This window comes from Myripristis murdjan, chromosome 24 (assembly GCF_902150065.1).
Source record: "Myripristis murdjan chromosome 24, fMyrMur1.1, whole genome shotgun sequence".
Lineage (NCBI taxonomy): Eukaryota > Metazoa > Chordata > Actinopteri > Holocentriformes > Holocentridae > Myripristis > Myripristis murdjan.
Window position 1 is genome coordinate 884,290 of NC_044003.1, and position 18,778 is coordinate 903,067.

The 18,778-nt window shown below is 44.9% G+C and overlaps 1 protein-coding gene across 1 annotated transcript; it reads left to right on the plus strand.

The window, feature by feature from the left end:
• The first annotated feature begins 1,505 nt into the window (after nt 1-1,505).
• LOC115356553 (NACHT, LRR and PYD domains-containing protein 9-like) lies at nt 1,506-12,574 on the plus strand. The gene is made up of 5 exons (XM_030047767.1): nt 1,506-1,564; nt 6,437-6,610; nt 9,912-10,038; nt 11,555-11,688; nt 12,001-12,574. The coding sequence occupies exons 1-5, from the start codon at nt 1,506-1,508 to the stop codon at nt 12,572-12,574; spliced, it is 1,068 nt and encodes a 355-aa protein (XP_029903627.1).
• The last annotated feature ends 6,204 nt before the right edge of the window (nt 12,575-18,778 follow it).

Below are 18,778 nucleotides of genomic sequence, written 5' to 3' on the forward strand. Positions count from 1 at the left end.
ATCTCTTCCCCAGAGAGTATGCCCCTGTCATATTTTGGGTCCAGCATGTGCACTGCTGCATGTGCTGGCTTCATGCAGAACTAGTTGGGAAGGGGGCAGGACTGTCTGGATTTCTTCTTTGAGGTTGGCAAAAAGACACTGGACATCTGATAAGATGTCATCATCACCCTCTTTGTTGGCAGTTGCTGGTGCAATTGGTTTGAGGATTCTCAGGCTGCTAGTCACTCTTTCCCAGAACACATCATCTAACAGGATTCTCTTGACGTCACTTCCAGTGCCTGCAGTCTGGGATATGACCATCTCTTGCAGAGACTCCTTTCCCTCCAGTAGACTGTCATACATGATGACAACGCGACCCCATCATGTGATGCTTCAGTGCGGCACTCGTTTTTTTTTCCTTTTGCTTTGAGAGGTGGGTTGCTGAAGCTACTTGTTTTCCCTTCACATACTACTCAGAGTGCTTTGCTCTCTTGTATAGTGTGTCCATTGTCTTCAGTGCCATGATGTCTTACAGGAGAAGATTAAGAGTATGGGCAGCACAGCCAATGGTTGTTATAAGAGGGTTGGTCCTCTCCACGTATGTCCAGGCAACCGTCATGTTTGCTGCATTATCATTGACAAGTGTGAAAACCTTCTCTGGTCCAAGGTCATTGATGAGCGCTTTCAGCTCATCAGCGCTGTAGGGGCCTGTGTGTCTGGTGTCCTTTGTGTCTGTGCTCTTGTGGAATACAGGTGAAGGGGTGGTGACATTGTTGTTGATTTCTTGTCCCCGGCTGTTTGACCACCCATCAGAAATGACTGTAATACAGTTTGCTTTGACAATGGTTTGCTTGACCTTTGTTTGCACTCTGTTGAAATCCTCATCCAGCAAATGAGTAGATAGTGCATGCCTGGTTGGGGGAGGGGTTAGGGTTAGGGTAAGATAACGAAAAAGCTTGTAAAAACACTAATGTGATGGCATGGACAGATATATAGTTAGCTAAAAAACTGGAATGGTCTTCAAAATATAGCCTACAACTGATGTTTAATGTATAAATTCTTGTATGGTTACAGAAAAGCAGCTTGCAGGAGGCAGAAGAAACAGCATCACCATGTGAGGTAGCTAGCACCATGATATGCTGCCTCTTTTTGTTGATTTTTTTTTTTTTTTTTTTTTTGTACAGTGGCCCTGAAAAACAAACAAACAGTGAAAACAGTTTTAGACACCTTTTTAGACTCCAGCATTGACCATTTGTCAATGCTGGAGTCTAAAAAGGGGTTTTGTTTCAGTGTCACGTACACTGTAATCTGTAATCTGTAAACACTTGATCCATGACGCACTCAGCAAGTTGCAGAACCAGTCTGACATCATGAATCAGCCGCTGCGTTTGTGTCAAGGTGTTGGCTCTGCTATGGAACTGGCTGGGAAGAGAAAGAGGAGGTTCCCCGCCTCTAGAACCACTCTGTCTGGAGAACATGAACCTGAACCTAAACCTGAACCTGAATCTGAGCCCAGCTGTGAGTCCATGAAGAGCGACTGGTCTGTGGATCAACCTGTACAACTTCAAGATGCTTCTGAGAAAACGTAAGTCATCATCATCTCAGCATGTCAGCATCACTAAGAGAGTAAAATGTTGTTCTTTATAAACCCACATGAGCTTCACTGTGTTCCTGATGTTTCTATCAGGATCCAGCAGCAGAGAGCAGACTCCCCTGAGCCCAGCTGTGTGTCCATGAGGAGCAACATCTCTATGGAGCCACCTCTACTGTTTAGAGATAAACTCACTTCTGTGATTAAGTAAGACTTTATTATCTTAGTGTGTTAGTGTGACTGAGAGACAGAAACTCACTGTTTGGACTGAATTACAGTTTCACATCACTGATCGGGTCATTTGTCGGAAGAAAACCCCCCAGCTTTGTCATATATAACCTTGCTTTTGATTTACTCTGTAAAACAGTGGTTTTCAACCAGTGGTCCATGGCCCCCTGGTGGTCTGTGAAGGTATTGTATGTGGTCCCTGACCATGTATGTTTTTCCTTTTATTGCTTTTTGTTTGTGAATATTTCAGAGCATTCAAATGTATAACATTTAGAAAAGTCAAAGTGACTTCTCTTTAGGTCTGGGCGATATATTGATATTATATCAATATCATGATATGAGACTTAATATCATCTGGGATTTTGGATATCAGGATTTGGCATATGTTTTGCCCTTCCCTGGTTTTAAAAGCTGCATTACAGTGAATTGAATTTCTGTTCTAGCTGTTATTTGCTTTTACACACTTAGTTATTATATGGGCATTACTGATGATTATTTATCAAAAATGTGATTGTGTAAATGTTTTGTGAAAGCATCAGTACTCACCTCCAGCTCCTTGATATTTTGATATTTTGTCCAAAAATATTTTGATATTTGGTTTTGTCCATATTGCCCAGCCCTGCTTGTCTTACATTCACAAATAGGTCTGATCAAGTCCTGGATAATCTGTGTCTGGTTGATGTTGGAATATGTCATGTGTTCCTGGTCTGCCTGTAAACAAATAGTTAATTGATTTTGCTGATGAAAAGGCCTTTTTGTAAGTTTCAGTGGAAAGTAAAGTTCTTGATGATTTTGACAAATCGTCACTAAACACAGAAGCGTTTGATCCAAATTAAATGCACTGAGAAAACAGATCTGCTTGTTCTGGCTGCTCCTGGGGCTGTAATCTCAAATTTTGTTTTGGACGAATCAAACAGCCAATCACCTCAAAGAAGCGTTGTGATCTCAGTCCAATCGCATGTCATGCACTGCTGAGTGATGCAGGCTCTTCAAGTTCCAGTGTGAGCTGCAGCCGCTGTCTTCACCTGACCGTGCTGTGGGTGTGTGTTTGTTCTACATGTCAGAATAAAACACAGCAGCATCTCTTCTCAATCTGTTCACTGCAACTCTGCATCAGGATTTAGGGAATTAACACTTTAAACCCTTCACTGTGTTCCTGATGTTTCTATCAGGATCCAGCAGCAGAGAGCAGACTCCCCTGAGTCCAGCTGTGTGTCCATGAGGGACGACGCGTCTATACAGCGATTTGATGAGTTCAAAGATGGACGGCACTCTGTGGATTATGGGTAATGATTTCAAACTGATCATAAAACAGATGTTTTTTTTTCTGTTTTCAGATTCACAGTCATGAGATGCAGAATTGGTTCCAACCTTCAGACTCTGTTGACTGAGTTTCCTCTTTCAAAACATTTAGTGTATGTGTGTGTGTGTGTGTGTGTGTGTGTGTGTGTGTGTGTGTGTCCTCCACAGAGTCCACCAGCAGAGCTCAGAGGTTCCCAGTGCTCAGTCTGCCCAGCAGCATCAAACAGACCTGGCCTCCATATTTATGGTGTGTAAATGTACAACAACATACCAACTGAAAAACAACCATTCTGCTCAGAATCGTCTCTGTGCTGCTCTCTTTACATCTTTCAGCCTCTTTGACCTGGATTTGATTTGGTGTTTTGTGTCCAGATTTTAATGTGGAAGTCTAATTCTTTTATGTTTCTGTTGCAGCTGCTGGAGGAGAACATGGTCACCTTTGTAAAGAAGGAGCTGAAAAACCTCCAGAGGTCTCTGAGTCCAGATTACCCAGAATGCTTCGAGAGGCAGAGGGAGGATGAGGAGGTGTTGGACGGTGAGGAGGAAGAGCAGAGGTGGAGCAGCAGAGAGGCTTTTCTGCAGATCACACTGCACTTCCTGAGGAGAATGAAGCAGGAGGAGCTGGCTGAGCGTCTGCAGAGCAGTAAGAGGCTTTGAACTCCTTTAACAGGATGGAAAGGAGGAATGATGGGAAAATGGAAATGTTTGCATTTCTACTCTCTGCTGTAAATACAGACATTTTGAAGTTTAAGCCCTGCCTTTTGTTTCCTTTTCCACTTCTTGGAGAACCAACCATGAGGGACAGGAAGTGCCCAGAATAAAATCTTAGTCTTAATCTGTTTTTAATCTTGCTTCACTTTTTCCTTCTATTTGGCTGTGCGCTTGATGCTCAGATCTTCTAAACTCTGAGAGTTTTTACATTCAGTTTTTCACTTAAACCAGCAGAGTTGAGCTCAACTGAACACCATAAACCTTTAATTAGATTAGATTTTTTACACCTGAGTATTTCTCTTCCGGCCAGCAGGGGGCAGCTTTTCCTCCTCCTCTTCCCCCTCCCAGTCTCATTCATACCGAAGCTTTGTCATGCCCCTTCAACATCTGATACAGACGCACAATGTAACTTTTGGCATCTCTATGAGGTGCAGGGGCGCAGAGGAGGAAAATGACAGAGTATAAAGAGCTGAAACATCCATGTAGGGAGGCAGTCGGGGTGGATGGTGGGCACACAAGACACAGGACCTTAAATGCACAACACCAGAATTTGATTTCCATGTGAAACAAGACTGTTTTTGTGCCTACACTTAACCTTTTCCTAACTCCATACCATTTCTTGTCTTCCATAATGTTGTCAGACACTCTTAGATTTAAAAAGCGTCAATAGATACATTTACCAGGAAATACTCACATTACATTTAATACAATATCCATTTGTTTATGTTTTTTCATTTTTGTGTTCATTCAGAAACTCTCGCAGGGTGCCAACATGAACTCAGATCTAACCTGAAGAAGAAGTTTCAGTGTTTGTTTGAGGGAATTCTTCAAGCAGGAAACCCAACACCTCTGAATCAGATCTACACAGAGCTGTACATCACAGAGGGAGAGAGTGGAGAGCTCAATGAGGAACATGAGGTCAGACAGATTGAAATGGCATCCAGGAAACCAACCAGACCAGAAACACCAATCAAATGTGAAGACATCTTTAAACCTTTACCTGGAAGAGATCGACCAATCAGAACAGTGATGACAAAGGGAGTGGCTGGCATTGGGAAAACAGTCTTAACACAGAAGTTCACTCTGGACTGGGCTGAACACAAAGCCAACCAGCATGTCCACTTCACATTTCCATTGACTTTCAGAGAGCTGAATCTGCTGAAAGGGAAAAAGTTGAGCTTGGTGGAACTTCTTCATCACTTCTTCACTGAGACCAAAGAAGCAGGAATCAGCAGGTTTGAGCAGTTCCAGGATGTGTTGATCTTTGACGGTCTGGATGAGTGTCGATTTCCTCTGGACTTCAAGAACAACCAGATCCTGACTGATGTTACAGAGTCCACCTCAGTGGACGTTCTGCTGACAAACCTCATCAAGGGGAAACTGCTTCCCTCTGCTCGCCTGTGGATAACCACACGACCTGCAGCGGCCAATCAGATCCCTCCTGAGTTCATTGGCATGGTGACGGAGGTGAGAGGCTTCACTGACCCACAGAAGGAGGAATACTTCAGGAAGAGATTCAGAGATGAGGAGCAGGCAAGCAGAATCATCTCCCACATCAAGGCGTCACGAAGCCTCCACATCATGTGCCACATCCCAGTCTTCTGCTGGATCACTGCTACAGTTCTGGAGGATGTGTTGAAAACCAGTGAGGGAGGACACCTGCCCAAGACCCTGACTGAGATGTACATCCACTTCCTGGTGGTCCAGTCCAAAGTGCAGAATGTCAAGTATCATGGGAGAGCTGAGACAGATCCACACTGGACTCCAGAGACCAGGGAGATGATCCTGTCTCTGGGAGAACTGGCTTTTGAGGAGCTGGAGAAAGGCAACCTGATCTTCTATGAAGCAGACCTGGCAGAGTGTGGCATTGATATCAGAGCAGCCTCAGTGTACTCAGGAGTGTTCACACAGATCTTTAAAGAGGAGCGTGGGCTGTACCAGGACAAGGTTTTCTGCTTCGCCCATCTGAGCGTTCAGGAGTTTCTGGCTGCTGTTCATGTCTTTGTGACATTCATCAACTCTGGAGTCAATCTGCTGTCAGAAGGACAATCAACCTCCCAACTAAAACACCTCCTCCAGAGTGCTGTGGACAAGGCCTTACAGAGTCCAAATGGACACCTGGACTTGTTCCTGCGCTTCCTCCTGGGTCTTTCACTGCAGACCAATCAGACTCTCCTACGAGGCCTGCTGACTCAGACAGGAAGTAGCTCACAGACCAATCAGGAAACAGTCCAGTTCATCAAGGAGAAGATCAGGGACAGTCCCTCTCCAGAGAGAAGCATCAACCTGTTCCACTGTCTGAATGAGCTGAATGACCATTCTCTAGTGGAGGAGGTCCAACAGTACCTGAGATCAGGACGTCTCTCCACAGACAAACTGTCCCCTGCACATTGGTCAGCTCTGGTCTTTATCTTACTGTCATCAGAAGAAGATCTGGAGGTGTTTGACCTGAAGAAATACTCTGCTTCAGAGGAGGCTTTTCTTGGGCTGCTGCCACTGGTCAAAGCCTCCAGGAAATCTGTGTAGGTTCATAGATAACTGGACATATTTTCCACATAACATATTATCTCCACAAGAGAAAAACTAAGTGTAAGATTTTTGTTTGCATCCTTACTTCCTCTTCAGGCTGAGTGGCTGTAATCTGTCAGAGAGAAGCTGTGCAGCTCTGGCCTCAGTTCTCAGCTCCCAGTCCTCTAGTTTGAGAGAGCTGGATCTGAGTGACAACCAGCTGCAGGATTCAGGAGTGAAGCTGCTCTCTGCTGGACTGGAGAGTCCACACTGCAGACTGGAGACTCTCAGGTAACCGGGGGCATTGTTTCAATGAATTTTAAAACTTTAAACCAACTTAAAACTTAATTTATAAGCCATGTCCCCTTTACTGGCCAGACATATCTCCACATTTTCACAAATAAAGGCCAGTCTCAGTTCCAGGCCAGGTCTACATGAATTGTTTTTGCAGTTACTATAGATGCAGTTTTATTTTTCTTTCTAATTTGCCAATGAATCAAAACTGATTTAAATGAACAATTTGATAATATTTTCCATCTTTAGTGAGAAAGTTATTAATTGATATTTTAAGGTATTTTCTGTGGGCCCGCCACCTACAAGAGTTGTAGGCGGGGCTGGGTGCAGTGCCACATGGGTGGCAGGTTGGGGTGGAGGCCCTGGCAGAATGGACCCATGATATGGAAACTGTCTTTTGGTACATGGAATGTCTAACCCTCTGGGGGGGAGGAGTTGGCGCTTGTGCAGGAGGTGGAGCGATACTGACTAGATATATTTGGGCTCACATCTGTGCTCTTGAATCACAGTCCTGGATGGGAGCTCAACCAGAGTTGATGGCAGGCAGATGTGGGGTTAGTTGTTAGCCTCCGACTTAGCGCCACTGTGTTGGAGTTTGGGTGATGACGGTACTGGGACGGTGGATGTGCTAAACAGCTGTTCAGAGTACCCAGCCTTCCTCAAGGCAATGGGAGGTGTTCTAGAGAAGGTACCATCTGGGACTGTGGTATTACTGGGTGACTTCAATGCTCATGTTCGCAGAGGGGAAACTTGGAGGAGGTTGATTGGGAGGAACAGCCTGCTTGATCTGAACTCGAAAAGTGCTTTGTTGTTGGACCTCTGTGGAATTCATGGACTGTACATAATGAACACCAAGTTTGAACATAAGGAAGCTCATAAGTGTACCTGGTGCCAGAGCTCCTTACGCCAATGGTCGATTATCAACTTTGTAGTTGTTTCATCAGACCTATGGCTGCATGTTGTGGACACTTGGGTGAAGAGAGGGGCAGAGCCACCAACTCACCACCTGGTGGTGAGTTGGATCAGATGGCGGGGGAGGCTGCCAGACAGACCTGGCAAATCCAGGTGTGTTGTGCGGGAGGGAGGTTGGGGTCATGGAGCTGGGATGGACCTTGTTCAAAGCCTTCATTGTTGAAGTGGCAGCTTTGAGCTGTGGACAGACAGTTGTTGGTGCCTGTCGTGGCAGCAACCCAAGGACCCAGTGGTAGATGCCACCAGTAAGGGAGGCTGTCAGGCTGAAAAAGGAGGCCTTCCAGGCTTGGCTAGCATGGGGGACTCCGGAATTGGCTGAGAGGTACCGCAGGTCAAAAAAGGCTGCAGTGATGGCAGTCATGGAAACACAAACTGGGGTATAGGATGAGTTTGGGGAGGGCATGGAGAAGGACTTTTGGTTGGCCTTGCAGAGGTTCTGGCAAAACGTCAGGTGACTCGGGGGGCAGGCAGGGCCCCATACTCCCAAAGCTCCATAGTCCTTGTATAGCCGCAGTGAGAGCTGTTCACATTCTTGGCACTGAGTCAAGCTCATTGCTAGTCCACAAAGTCTGTTCCTTGTCTCCAATTCTGTTTGTGAACTTCATGAACAAGATTTCAAGGTGCAGTCGGGGTGTGGAGGGTGTTACTGCCTCATGTGGAGGAGTTCAAGTATCTCAGGTCTTATTCACAGTGAGAGTAAAGTGGAGCAAGACATTGACAGGTGGATCAGGGCAGTGGCAGCAGTCATGTGATTGCTGCACCAGACCATTGTGGTGAAAAAGGAGCTGAGCGAGAAGCAAAGCTTCAGTCCGCGTTCCACTCGTGTGCAACCGGGGGGCGGTACCGGGCCGCGGACTGGGGGTTGGGCACCGCTGGGTTAAGGTGAAGGACGCATGGAGAAAAATCACTAAAACTCAACATATCTCTATCGTTTGACATTGGATGAAGACATGCCTCCAGTTTGGAGTTATTTGTAACTCACTAAAGTGTGTTGTTTTATTTTCTGGAGGCATTTATTCATCTGGTATCAAACGACTGAGATGTGTTGAATTGTAATGAGTTTCTTCATACGCTCTCTATTGATTCCAATATAACTGGCGCCAAAGCGAGAGTCAGTGATTCAATGACCTCTCCATCGTTTTACTCTCCTTGGGTCCTGCAAGGGAATGTGCGCACATGAAGATGATGAGGCAACCACACAGGGACGCATTGCCACAGGGGCGCCATAGTTTTGTCGGCGCGGCATGCGGGGGAGAGGGAGATAGGGGGTGGATGGGAGGGGGTTCCGATGTCTATGGCTCTCTCACACAGTCACAATGCCTAATGTTTGTATGTAATGTGCAAGTAACAGAGAGCAGGTCCATTCTCCTAAAGCACTTTCTGCTCAGTGATCCTGAATCTGCAAAGTGTAACCATGTAAGATCCATAACAGGATCATCTGTTCAGTGTTTTTGTCTTCATCCCTTCTTGCCCTGCTGTGAAACAGAGGCCTGTACGTCACCGTGTCAGTCGCTCAGCAGTTAGGTCCAGAGCAGCAAATCTCCAAAGCTTTGTGGTGGATCACCATGAAACTTGATGACAACATTTGTGTTGCCAAGAACATGAAATGCCCAGTTCAGGTGACCCTATGACCTTTTCTCTAGCACCGCCAGTAGGAAAATCCTTCCCAAGACATCTGAATGGATTTTCGCCCAAACAAAACAAAGGGCCAAACCGGTTTGGACATTTTCAGAGCATAAATCTCAGCAGCCATTGTGGTAACAGTGAATTGACTGCTATTGATCAACAAAATTCGTGAACCCCCACTGCTGTGTTACGGTTATTTGAACTTTGAACTTGAACTTTACAAATTTTATTGTCTGTTCTTCAGTAAAAACAGAAATTTGTCTTCGACACGGCTTCATCACAAATTAAAAACACACTTACAAACACATTCACACACAACAGATAAGAACAAGGCAGCCTATTTTGTGCTATTTAGAACAGTTATTGCAGAGGGAATGAATGATTTCTTGTAGATGTTTTTCAGGGCCAGTGGGGTTCTGTATCGTCTGCCTAATGGCAGCAGCATGAAGGAGTGGTGCAGGGGGTGGGAGGTGTCCTCAGTGATGAGGGTGGCTTTCCCCACCACTGAGTGGCTGTACAGTTCAGTCAGAGGTAGTTGGGCTGTTCTAGTTTGCACCTTTGAACAACAAATATATATTATACATTTGAATCTCGCTTTACATGCAGCTTCATTTCACTGATCAGACTAACCCGTGTAGGTTTTTGTTAAAACACAAAGCAGATGATGTGGTGGACTGATTGTGTTTGTGATGGTGTGCAGGCTGTCAGGCTGTCTGCTCACACAGGAAGGCTGTGCTTCTCTGGCCTCAGCTCTGAGCTCCAACCCCTCCCATCTGAGAGAGCTGGACCTGAGCTACAATCATCCAGGAGACTCAGGAGTGAAGCTGCTCTCTGCTGGACTGGAGGATCCAACCTGGAGACTGGAGGCTCTCAGGTATGGAGAGACACACACAATGTCTTCTAGAGGCCTGAGGAATATTGTTTCATGTTGAATGGTGGATATGAGTGACGTGGTCTGCTAAATCCTTCATAGGGAAGGTTATTTACTGTCCATGTTTCCATCCTCAAAGAGAATCTGCTGCTCTGACTCTGTTTCTTCTTCTAGGGTGGACCATGGCGGAGAGCAGTGGTTGAAATCAGGACTGAAGAAGTGTAAGTTACGGAGTGCTTTAGATATGAAACCAGGCAAGGCAGGAAAAATGGGAATAAGGCCAAAGGACATGAGCACAGAGAAATTAAAGATAATAAAATTAATATAATCAAATAAATATGAATGAACACTCTATAATCACATACCAAACATTTCCAAAAGCTTTGACAAAGAGAAACGTTTTAAGCAGAGATTTAAAAGAAGTTAGTGCCTTAGTGTGTCTGAGCTCAGTATGCAGAGTTCCACAGTGTGGGCGCTCTGATAGCAAAAGCACGATCACTGACCTGAGAGTAATCAGCAAGGCTCCATCCATGGATCTTCATGGTCAAGAGGGCACACATTAGGCCAGTAAATCAGACGTGTTTATGAGCAAGCCATTTAAGGCCTTTAAAGTGAGAAATAACATTTTAAAATCCATTCAAAATCTAACATGGAGCCATTGTAGAGAGGGAAACACACGGGTAGTATGAACATGCCTCTTTGTCCCAGTAGTACGTCAAACAGCAGCATTTTGTACCAACTGGAAACAGTGAAGGGAATCATGACTGATACCTGAGTAAATATCAGCTATTGATACAAATGACCTAATTTTAGAAATTATCGAGGTGAAAGAACATTTTTGTCTTGATTGTCAAAACAGAGTTTCGTAGCGCTGCTCGATTATGGCAAAAGTGGAAATCCTAATTATTATGGTCAACACTTAGATCCTGATTATTTAACACGATCACTCATTGACCTCAGCAGCATCATGCATTCATTTAAATGAATAAGAAAGGTCTTTTTTTAGAGTGAGTTTCCATAAACTTTAAAGATAAACATGTTACAGATAGATAGATGCCTGGCTGAGAGTGAATTTGAGCTTTTAGGGAGGGGTGAAAGCACAGTGCTGCAAAGGAAGGCAACGCACTGGATTTACAACACAAGACAAAACCAGAGCATCATTGCCAAATGGAATGCAGCGTGATAATTGTTTTTCTTGATAAGCTTTTTTTCATGATCAATGGACAACTAAAACGTAATTGAAAATAAAATGCGATTAATCAGCCAGGCAGAGAGCTGATGGAATTTGAGGGACTGAACAGAATGACCTCAGACTTATTGTCGTTAAATTGAAGGAAATTTTGGGACATCCAATGTTTATAATCACAGAAATAAGTTTTAAGATTTGCTAGGCTGCTAGGATCTGTGGGTTTTAATGGCATGTATAACTAAGTGTCATCAGCCTAAAAACAGTAAAACACATCATGATTCAGAATAATCTGGCCAAGAGGCATCATGTAGATAGAGAGCAGAAGGGGGCCAAGAACGGAGCCTTGAGGGACACCACAACTCACCTGAGCTGTCGAGGTAGAAGAGTTAACCAGAGTGACAAGGTTCTGTTGGAGAGGTGTGTGTGTAATAAGCTAAGAGCTGAGCCCTTGATGCCTACCCAAGTTTCCAAGTGATGAAAGAGGATATTATGACTGACTGTGTCTAAAGCAGCACTTAAATCTAAAAGAACTAAATGGAGCAGTCCCCTCTGTGTTTGTTGTTATCTGCAATCTCTGGCCAGATGTTACACAAGCTCCCTAAAAGAGAAATATGCTCAATCAAACCAGACACATTTTTTGAGTAAAGGTTAATGTTTCTGGCTTTGTGCAAACACACAGTTTAAGTCTGTTTTTAATCCGTTTAGTCAGTTTTACACTTGTGGCTCCAGGTTTGATACAAATGTGCTGTTGTGTTGTGTCTTGTTCTCTCCATCAGATTCCTGTGATCTCAGACTGGACATAAACACAACTCACAGAAACCTCGTCCCGTCTGAGGACAACAGGAAGGCGACATGGATTAAAGAGGAGCAGCCATATCCTGATCACCCAGAGAGGTTTAACTCCTGGTATCAGATCCTGTGTAGTGATGGTCTGACTGGTCGCTGCTACTGGGAGGTGGAGTGGGAAGGATGGGCTTATATATCAGTGACTTACAGAGGAATCAGAAGGAGAGGAAAGAGTGCTGACTGTGTTCTTGGATATAATGAAAACTCCTGGAGTCTGGACTGCTCTGATGGAAGTTTCACTGCCTGGCACAACAACATCAGAACAGCCATCGCTGCGCCCCCCCCCTCTAACAGAGTGGCAGTGTATCTGGACTGGCCTGCTGGCTCTCTGTCCTTCTACAGCGTCTCCTCTGACACACTGATCCACCTCCACACCTTCAACAGCACCTTCACTGAGCCTCTGTACCCGGGGTTCAGGTTTGGGCCCGACTCCTCAGTGTCTCTGTGTGACATTTGAGGAGGGAGAGTCGCCTCCTGTCTGGAAAATTTTTAAATCAAACTCAAACAACTTTATTTATCCCTCTAGAGGCAGTTTGAATTGAGTATGGAGCGGCATGTACATAAAATACATAATAAAAACACAGTGACATACAGACAACAGTAAATTATGCAAAAGAGCTAAAGTATTAGATAAATCTAAAGTAGATCCTAAGTAATGGTTAGTTTTACAGGAAGGTAAAACATATCGATGTCTTGAAGGCAACAGAGAAAATTCACTTAAAAAACCTTGAGCAGAAGAAACTGAAATACTTTGAGCCTTATGGAGGATCTGCTGGTCTCTGCTGTTTGACATGTGTGATTTCAGAACAGACTTTAGCAGTGCTGCTCGGACTGTTCCTGTCTCTAACCGAGAGGCTGGGAAACAGCAGACAAAAGATAAACAAAGAAGACTCTCAATAAGAGATTGGTAAAAAAAAAAAAAAAAAAAAACGACAGAGGATTTCTGGACTGACTGAAAAAGATTTAAGCTTCTTGTTAAGCCTAAGCTCAAAGAAGTGAACCCACAATGCAGATACGGTGAAAAAAGTAACAGTTTTTAATGAACAGAAAAAACAATCCAAGATGACACGGAGAAGCTCGGAGATATCCGGGGATGGCTGGGCGCAGCAGGCTGGACACGGGGAGGCAGGCAGGAGACAAGGGCAGGCAGGACAGGGTCTGGGAGCAGAGCAAAAAGACAATCCGAAGGTCAGGAAACAGGTTTTCAAATATGCAGAGCAAGGTCAAAATATGGAGCCGGGACGTTACCACGCAGGGGTATAGGACGAACTGGCGATGAGTGGAAGTCTGAGCCGGGGTTATAAAGGCAGTTGATTGGTGAGGTAATGACTGAATGGAAACCAGGTGCGTGAGCGGGAACAGGTGAGTGGATGAGACCAATGAGCCTGCCACGCCCAGCCTAGGGGAAGAAACAGACACACACAACACAGGGGGAGGGGAAACAGGAAAACAGAAAAAACACACACACAGATGCGACTCCTAACACTTCTGTAAGAGGTGAATTCTCTGTTGCCCACTTTTCACAGCAGCCTCAGAGTTTACATCAAATTTAACCCTAATACTACTACTACTATTACTACTACTACTGCTAATAATAATAATGATAATAAACTTTATTTATGTAGCAGCTGTCATACAGAGGGAATAGCTCAAAGTGCTTTACAACAAGGCGAAAAAAGCAACATTATGTTGGTGATCCAAATACATCCAGAAGTATTTGTATGATTTTATGATGTCCACTGTTTTTTGTTTTTTTTATTGTGCACTGCAGTGCGGCCTCTCGCTGCCCAGCGGGTGTGCTCGGGTTGGGGTTTACTGAGAATATAAGAGGGAGAGACTGAAAGGAGGCGCTCCACACCTCCGCTGGCACTTTCACTCTTTCAGTTGTTTGTGTTGTGGAAGAATTGGCTCCCGAAAAAAAAATGAAGTTTGAGACTGAGCAGGCTGGGGTATGTGTTTTCTTGAAAAATTAGATTAGGATTAGGCATGGGGGGTAAATTGGGACGTGATGCTGGTCAAGGTTTTGATCCGGTGGGGAATTCACAGCTCGGTCCGAGGTTCAAGCAGAGGGATCCTGCAGGGTTTTTTACTGGCTGGCACTTGGGGCTGGCCTGATGCTGATCAGACAGTCATGCTGCAGTGTGTGATGAGCAGGTAGTTTGGATAATGCATGAAGTAAAAGCTGCTGTCCTGAAAGTCTATGAGCTGGTTCTTGAGGCGTATCATCAACAGCTGTAGGGAACAGGGCTGATATGTTTATCTCCCGATTCAATGTCAAGATGTATTTGTATGAATTACTTTGCATTCTCCTCTAGTTTGTGGTCGTAAAGTTTCACCCTGCATGTACGGACTGAGCAGATTGAAACGTCATCTGGTTTGATAAAGTCCTACATTCAACTATTTCCCGACACTGTGCACATGACTGGAATTATGATTGCCTCCCAGCTAAAGGTGACCCGGCTTTGAGGTGAACCTGCTTCTCCTTTAAATCGCCGCTTCAAGCTTATTTATTGTGTGGTGACTTTTTACCCACTTTCACAACAGTGTGATGTAAAATGTTGAAAGTGGTGCGTACTGTTGTTGTTGATAAGACTTTTTAATTCCAAAGCCCTGATCTCACATCTGCCACAGCTGAAGGTGACCAGGTCAGAGGTCAGAGGTCAAAAGCATTTCAAAGCATGTGTAAGTTAAATAATCTGCTGAGTTGTGACTGTGTTTGTGTTGCAATTCCATTGTTCTGTCAGCAGAGGGCGCCATCTATGTAAAATTATCCTTTATTTTAAAGGCTTGTAGTACTGACTTCTCACCAGCAGGTGGCAGCCTACATTCATCTGGACAAGTTTATTCAAATTTTAATTTCTTCATACAGGTGACCAAAAAAAACAAACAATTAAAAACAAAGTAACTGCTTTCAAGTGAACGGACCAATCAGGACGCAGCATTCCTGCTGCCAGCCGCCAGCTCGCCCGACCCTTCTGACCTGCAGAGAGAGAGGACGGGAGTGTGTGTGTGTGTGTGTGTGATTTCATTGAGAAAAGTCTGCAGCATAAGTTCAGTGTCCTCCTCCTCTTCCTCTTTCTCCTCCTCATCATCACTCCATCTTCATCCCCCCTCATCTTGTTCATCACTCTCCTCTTCCTCTCCTTTGTCCTCTTCATCACTCACATCGTCTTTGCCCCCCTGCAACTCCTTCATCCTCCCCCTCCTCCTCTCCCCTTCCTCCTCCTCTTCCTCCCCCTGTCCCCCTCCTCCTTGTACTCTTCATCACTCCTCCTCTTCCTCAGCCTGTCCTGCTGTGTTTGTCATCTTTATTTTTTCTGCTCGTTTGTTTTCTTTTTATAATTTTTCATTCTTGTGTAATTCACCCGTTCTTTGGCTCTACATGAAATAATCTGTAATTATACCTGATAATCTGTTGCTGCTCTAACGGTGTAAACTGATTGGATGTTTAACCCGCCCGCCGGCTCACCTCTCGGCTGCTCCTCGCTCAGTTTCCTGCTGGAGTGAACCGGTCTGACGGCGACTGGCAGGAACGACAGGAATGAGGCTCACACCTGCTCTGTGTGTGTGTGTGTGTGTGTGTGTGTGTGTGTGTGTGTGTGAGGAAACAACTTCACCTAAAAATGTCACCTCACTGTTTGGACCTTCCTGTTTTTGTGTTTTTGTTTCTCTTGGGTGTGAAACACTTTGTAACTTTACTTTGAAAAGTGAGATTATCATCATCATTATTATCATTAATATTATTATTATTACTATTATTATTATTAGGCCTATTGTTGTTGTTGTTGTGTACTGTCATATATGGTTTTAAGGGGCATTTTAAGTCACTTTTGTGTATTTGGTGATAACGTCCTGTCATCTGATTTTTCTGAAAATAAACAAACTGTTACTGACCAATGAGAATCCCCGGTGTCTGCTCGTCAGCTCAGCTGTTTCTGTTTTATGCTTTTGAAAGTGGAGGGAGAGTTCCCACACACTTCGTCTTCATGCTTGTAATAAACTTTATTAAAATAACTTTTTGCTTCATCACAAGCGTCTTCACAAGCACGTCACCTGCTGCTTGTGTTGCTGAGGAGCCGCTGGAGGCCCCTGGAGGCCCCTCGGGACCCGCCACACTGTGTTTTCCTGTCCTGCGCTCAGTGAGTGACGTGGCCATGACTTCCTCAGCCTCGCCGTTGCCATGGGAACCACAGGAGTGAGTGTCCCGTGAGGAATGAGGAGGAGCCGCCCCGTCCTGCCGGAGCCGCCTGACAGCCTCTCGGGCCCCGGGGCCGATGACGGCGTTCCCAACCCTGCTGCTGTGTCTGCTGTCACTGTGACCCCAGTCCCTGTCTCAAGTCTCTGAACACAGGATGAACGTCTTTCTGTTTTTGTTTTTTGCTTCATATTTCATGACTTTTCCTAATTCATTGGGGCAGAGCGGGTAAACATGAAATGAACATGACAATGTTTTCAGTTTGTACCCATCAGTGTTTCTTGTCTTTATTTAATCCTCCTATTATGTTTGGAGTCAGTTTGACCTCATTCAGTGTTTAACGTCTCTACATAAATGATTAACATCATTTTTTGGCTTCATATTTAATGTGTTTTCCTAATGTAATGGGTTCTACCGGGTGAACATGAAATTCACATGATGATATGTTTTCAATGTCCTGTACACACTTTGTAACACATCGGTTATAAATAACAAAAATCTGTACTTAGAAATAATATAAAGCCATTAAAACACCAAAAATGTATATTTCTTTCCAATTTTAGGTCAATCAGTGAGATTTGATGGTGATTTGCATATTTTTCGATAGTGGCGTAACAGGAATACTGGATGTATAAGTGGGGGTGGGGGGTACCTGACACATAAACCTTGGTAACAATTTTAGTTATAATAATTTAGTGGAGGTTTAAACTGCTGGGGTCAAACTGAGCCCAAACAGAAAAGATGTTCGTGAATGTGAACAGAGCAGGAGGTTAAAGGGCCATCAGGTCATCAGCAGGACATAAAAAGTACCTGACACATAAACCTGGCAGTTTTATCATGACCAGCCTCGAGCTCAGCCTTCAGCCTGTGAAGCATTAACTCTGTGTGTGTGTGTGTGTGTGTGTGTGTGTGTGTGTGTGTGTGTGTGTGTTTGACACCAGGTGTGACGCTGCTTCTCAGATTTGGACACTTATTGGGGCGTGGCCACTCCTAATGACTGACAGCTGCTCACTCCTATAACTGCACATAATCTAATTTGCATAAAGTAGCCTCAGTCTCAACTTTATGCAAATGAAGAATGCTGCATTGGGCCTGTATATTGTCATTTCTGCCGTGTGTGTGTGTGTGTGTGTGTGTGTGTGTGTGTGTGTGTGTGTGTGTGTGTGTGTGTGTGTGTGTGTGTGTGCGTGTGTGCGTGTGCCTCATGCACCATGTCAGGCTGTATGCACAGTGTTGTTTACTGAAGCTTGTAATAAACCATTCAAATACATCTTCTTCTTTTTGTTTTTTGTAAATTTGTAAGACAGAAAAACAGTCTGCCTGACCCCTGACCCCTGACCTCTGACCCCTGACCCCCGAAGGTTCTGGTAAAGTGCAGGAACCCTAACGCTCTGCTGAGAACAGCATCATATTATTGAAGCCCGGGACAGGGGCTTGTGGAGCTCTGAGGAACGTGGCGCTGCAGCTCGGGCCGAGGAGACCAGGAGCACATCAGGAACGTGACGAGGAACCGGCGACTCTCCACAGGGAGGAACGCAGTCATGAATGCAGTACTTTTTTAAAAAGTAATGAGTACTGTGTAATACACTAGTTTTTTTTTAGTAGCGGCCCCGACGCTGCAGTCACTTGTTCCCCGACTTCAGGACGTGGAGATTTTAATTTCTTGTAGGCCGAGACGAGACGGAGCAGAGAGGAGCAACGAGTCAAACAGGCTGGAGCACGCATGTGACAGCAGGTGACACACACACACACACACACACACACACACACACACACAGCTGGGGTTACTGGTTGAGCTGGTTGGGTCTTCATTCCTGACTGGGTGAGGAGGCGGCAGCAGCATAAAAACAGTGAGCGACGAGCAGAGAGTCAGACCGGAGCGGAGACGCCGACGCCGACGACCACCTGGAGAGCGGATCTGCCTTCCTCTGGGTTCCTCTGGGTTCCTCTGGGTTCTTCTGGGTTCCTGTGTGTTCCTCTGTGGTCCAGTGGTTCTAGACAGTTCAACAGTCCTGACCCAAATTGTGAAATGTTTAGGACCACTTGACCATCGTGAGGAAATGTGCACCGCCAGACCCCCAGAACCCAACAGACCCCCAGCGGACCTCCAGCAGACCTCCAGAGGACCTCCAGAGGACCCCCAGCCGCGGGCCTGAAACCAAACCTGCTGCTGTCAGGTGCCACCGACTGACATTTACATCTTAACTGCATTTAATTTGCACGTTAATGACTGAGGTCTGGATGTTGTTTTCTACTGACGTTTATGGGATTTACAGTAATATGCTGGGATTTAGATATTGTGAGTAAGGTGTTAATTACATGTTAATTCCTGAGATTTACATGTTAATTAGTTGGATTTAATCATTATTATGGGATTTGTATGTGAACTATTGATTTTTTCTATGATTTGGTGTTTTTTTTAAACTGGTTTTTGCATCTTTATAAGTGGTGTTGACTTGTTAACTA

Excerpts from the sequence above, each read along its gene's own strand:
- LOC115356553 (XM_030047767.1), top strand. The coding sequence starts at position 1,506 with ATGAAGAGCGACTGGTCTGTGGATCAACCTGTACAACTTCAAGATGCT. Across the intron at positions 1,565-6,436 it reads CAAGATGCTTCTGAGAAAAC|GCTGAGTGGCTGTAATCTGT; the intron begins GTAAGTCATCAT and ends CTTCCTCTTCAG. Across the intron at positions 10,039-11,554 it reads GAGACTCAGGAGTGAAGCTG|AATAATCTGGCCAAGAGGCA; the intron begins CTCTCTGCTGGA and ends ATCATGATTCAG.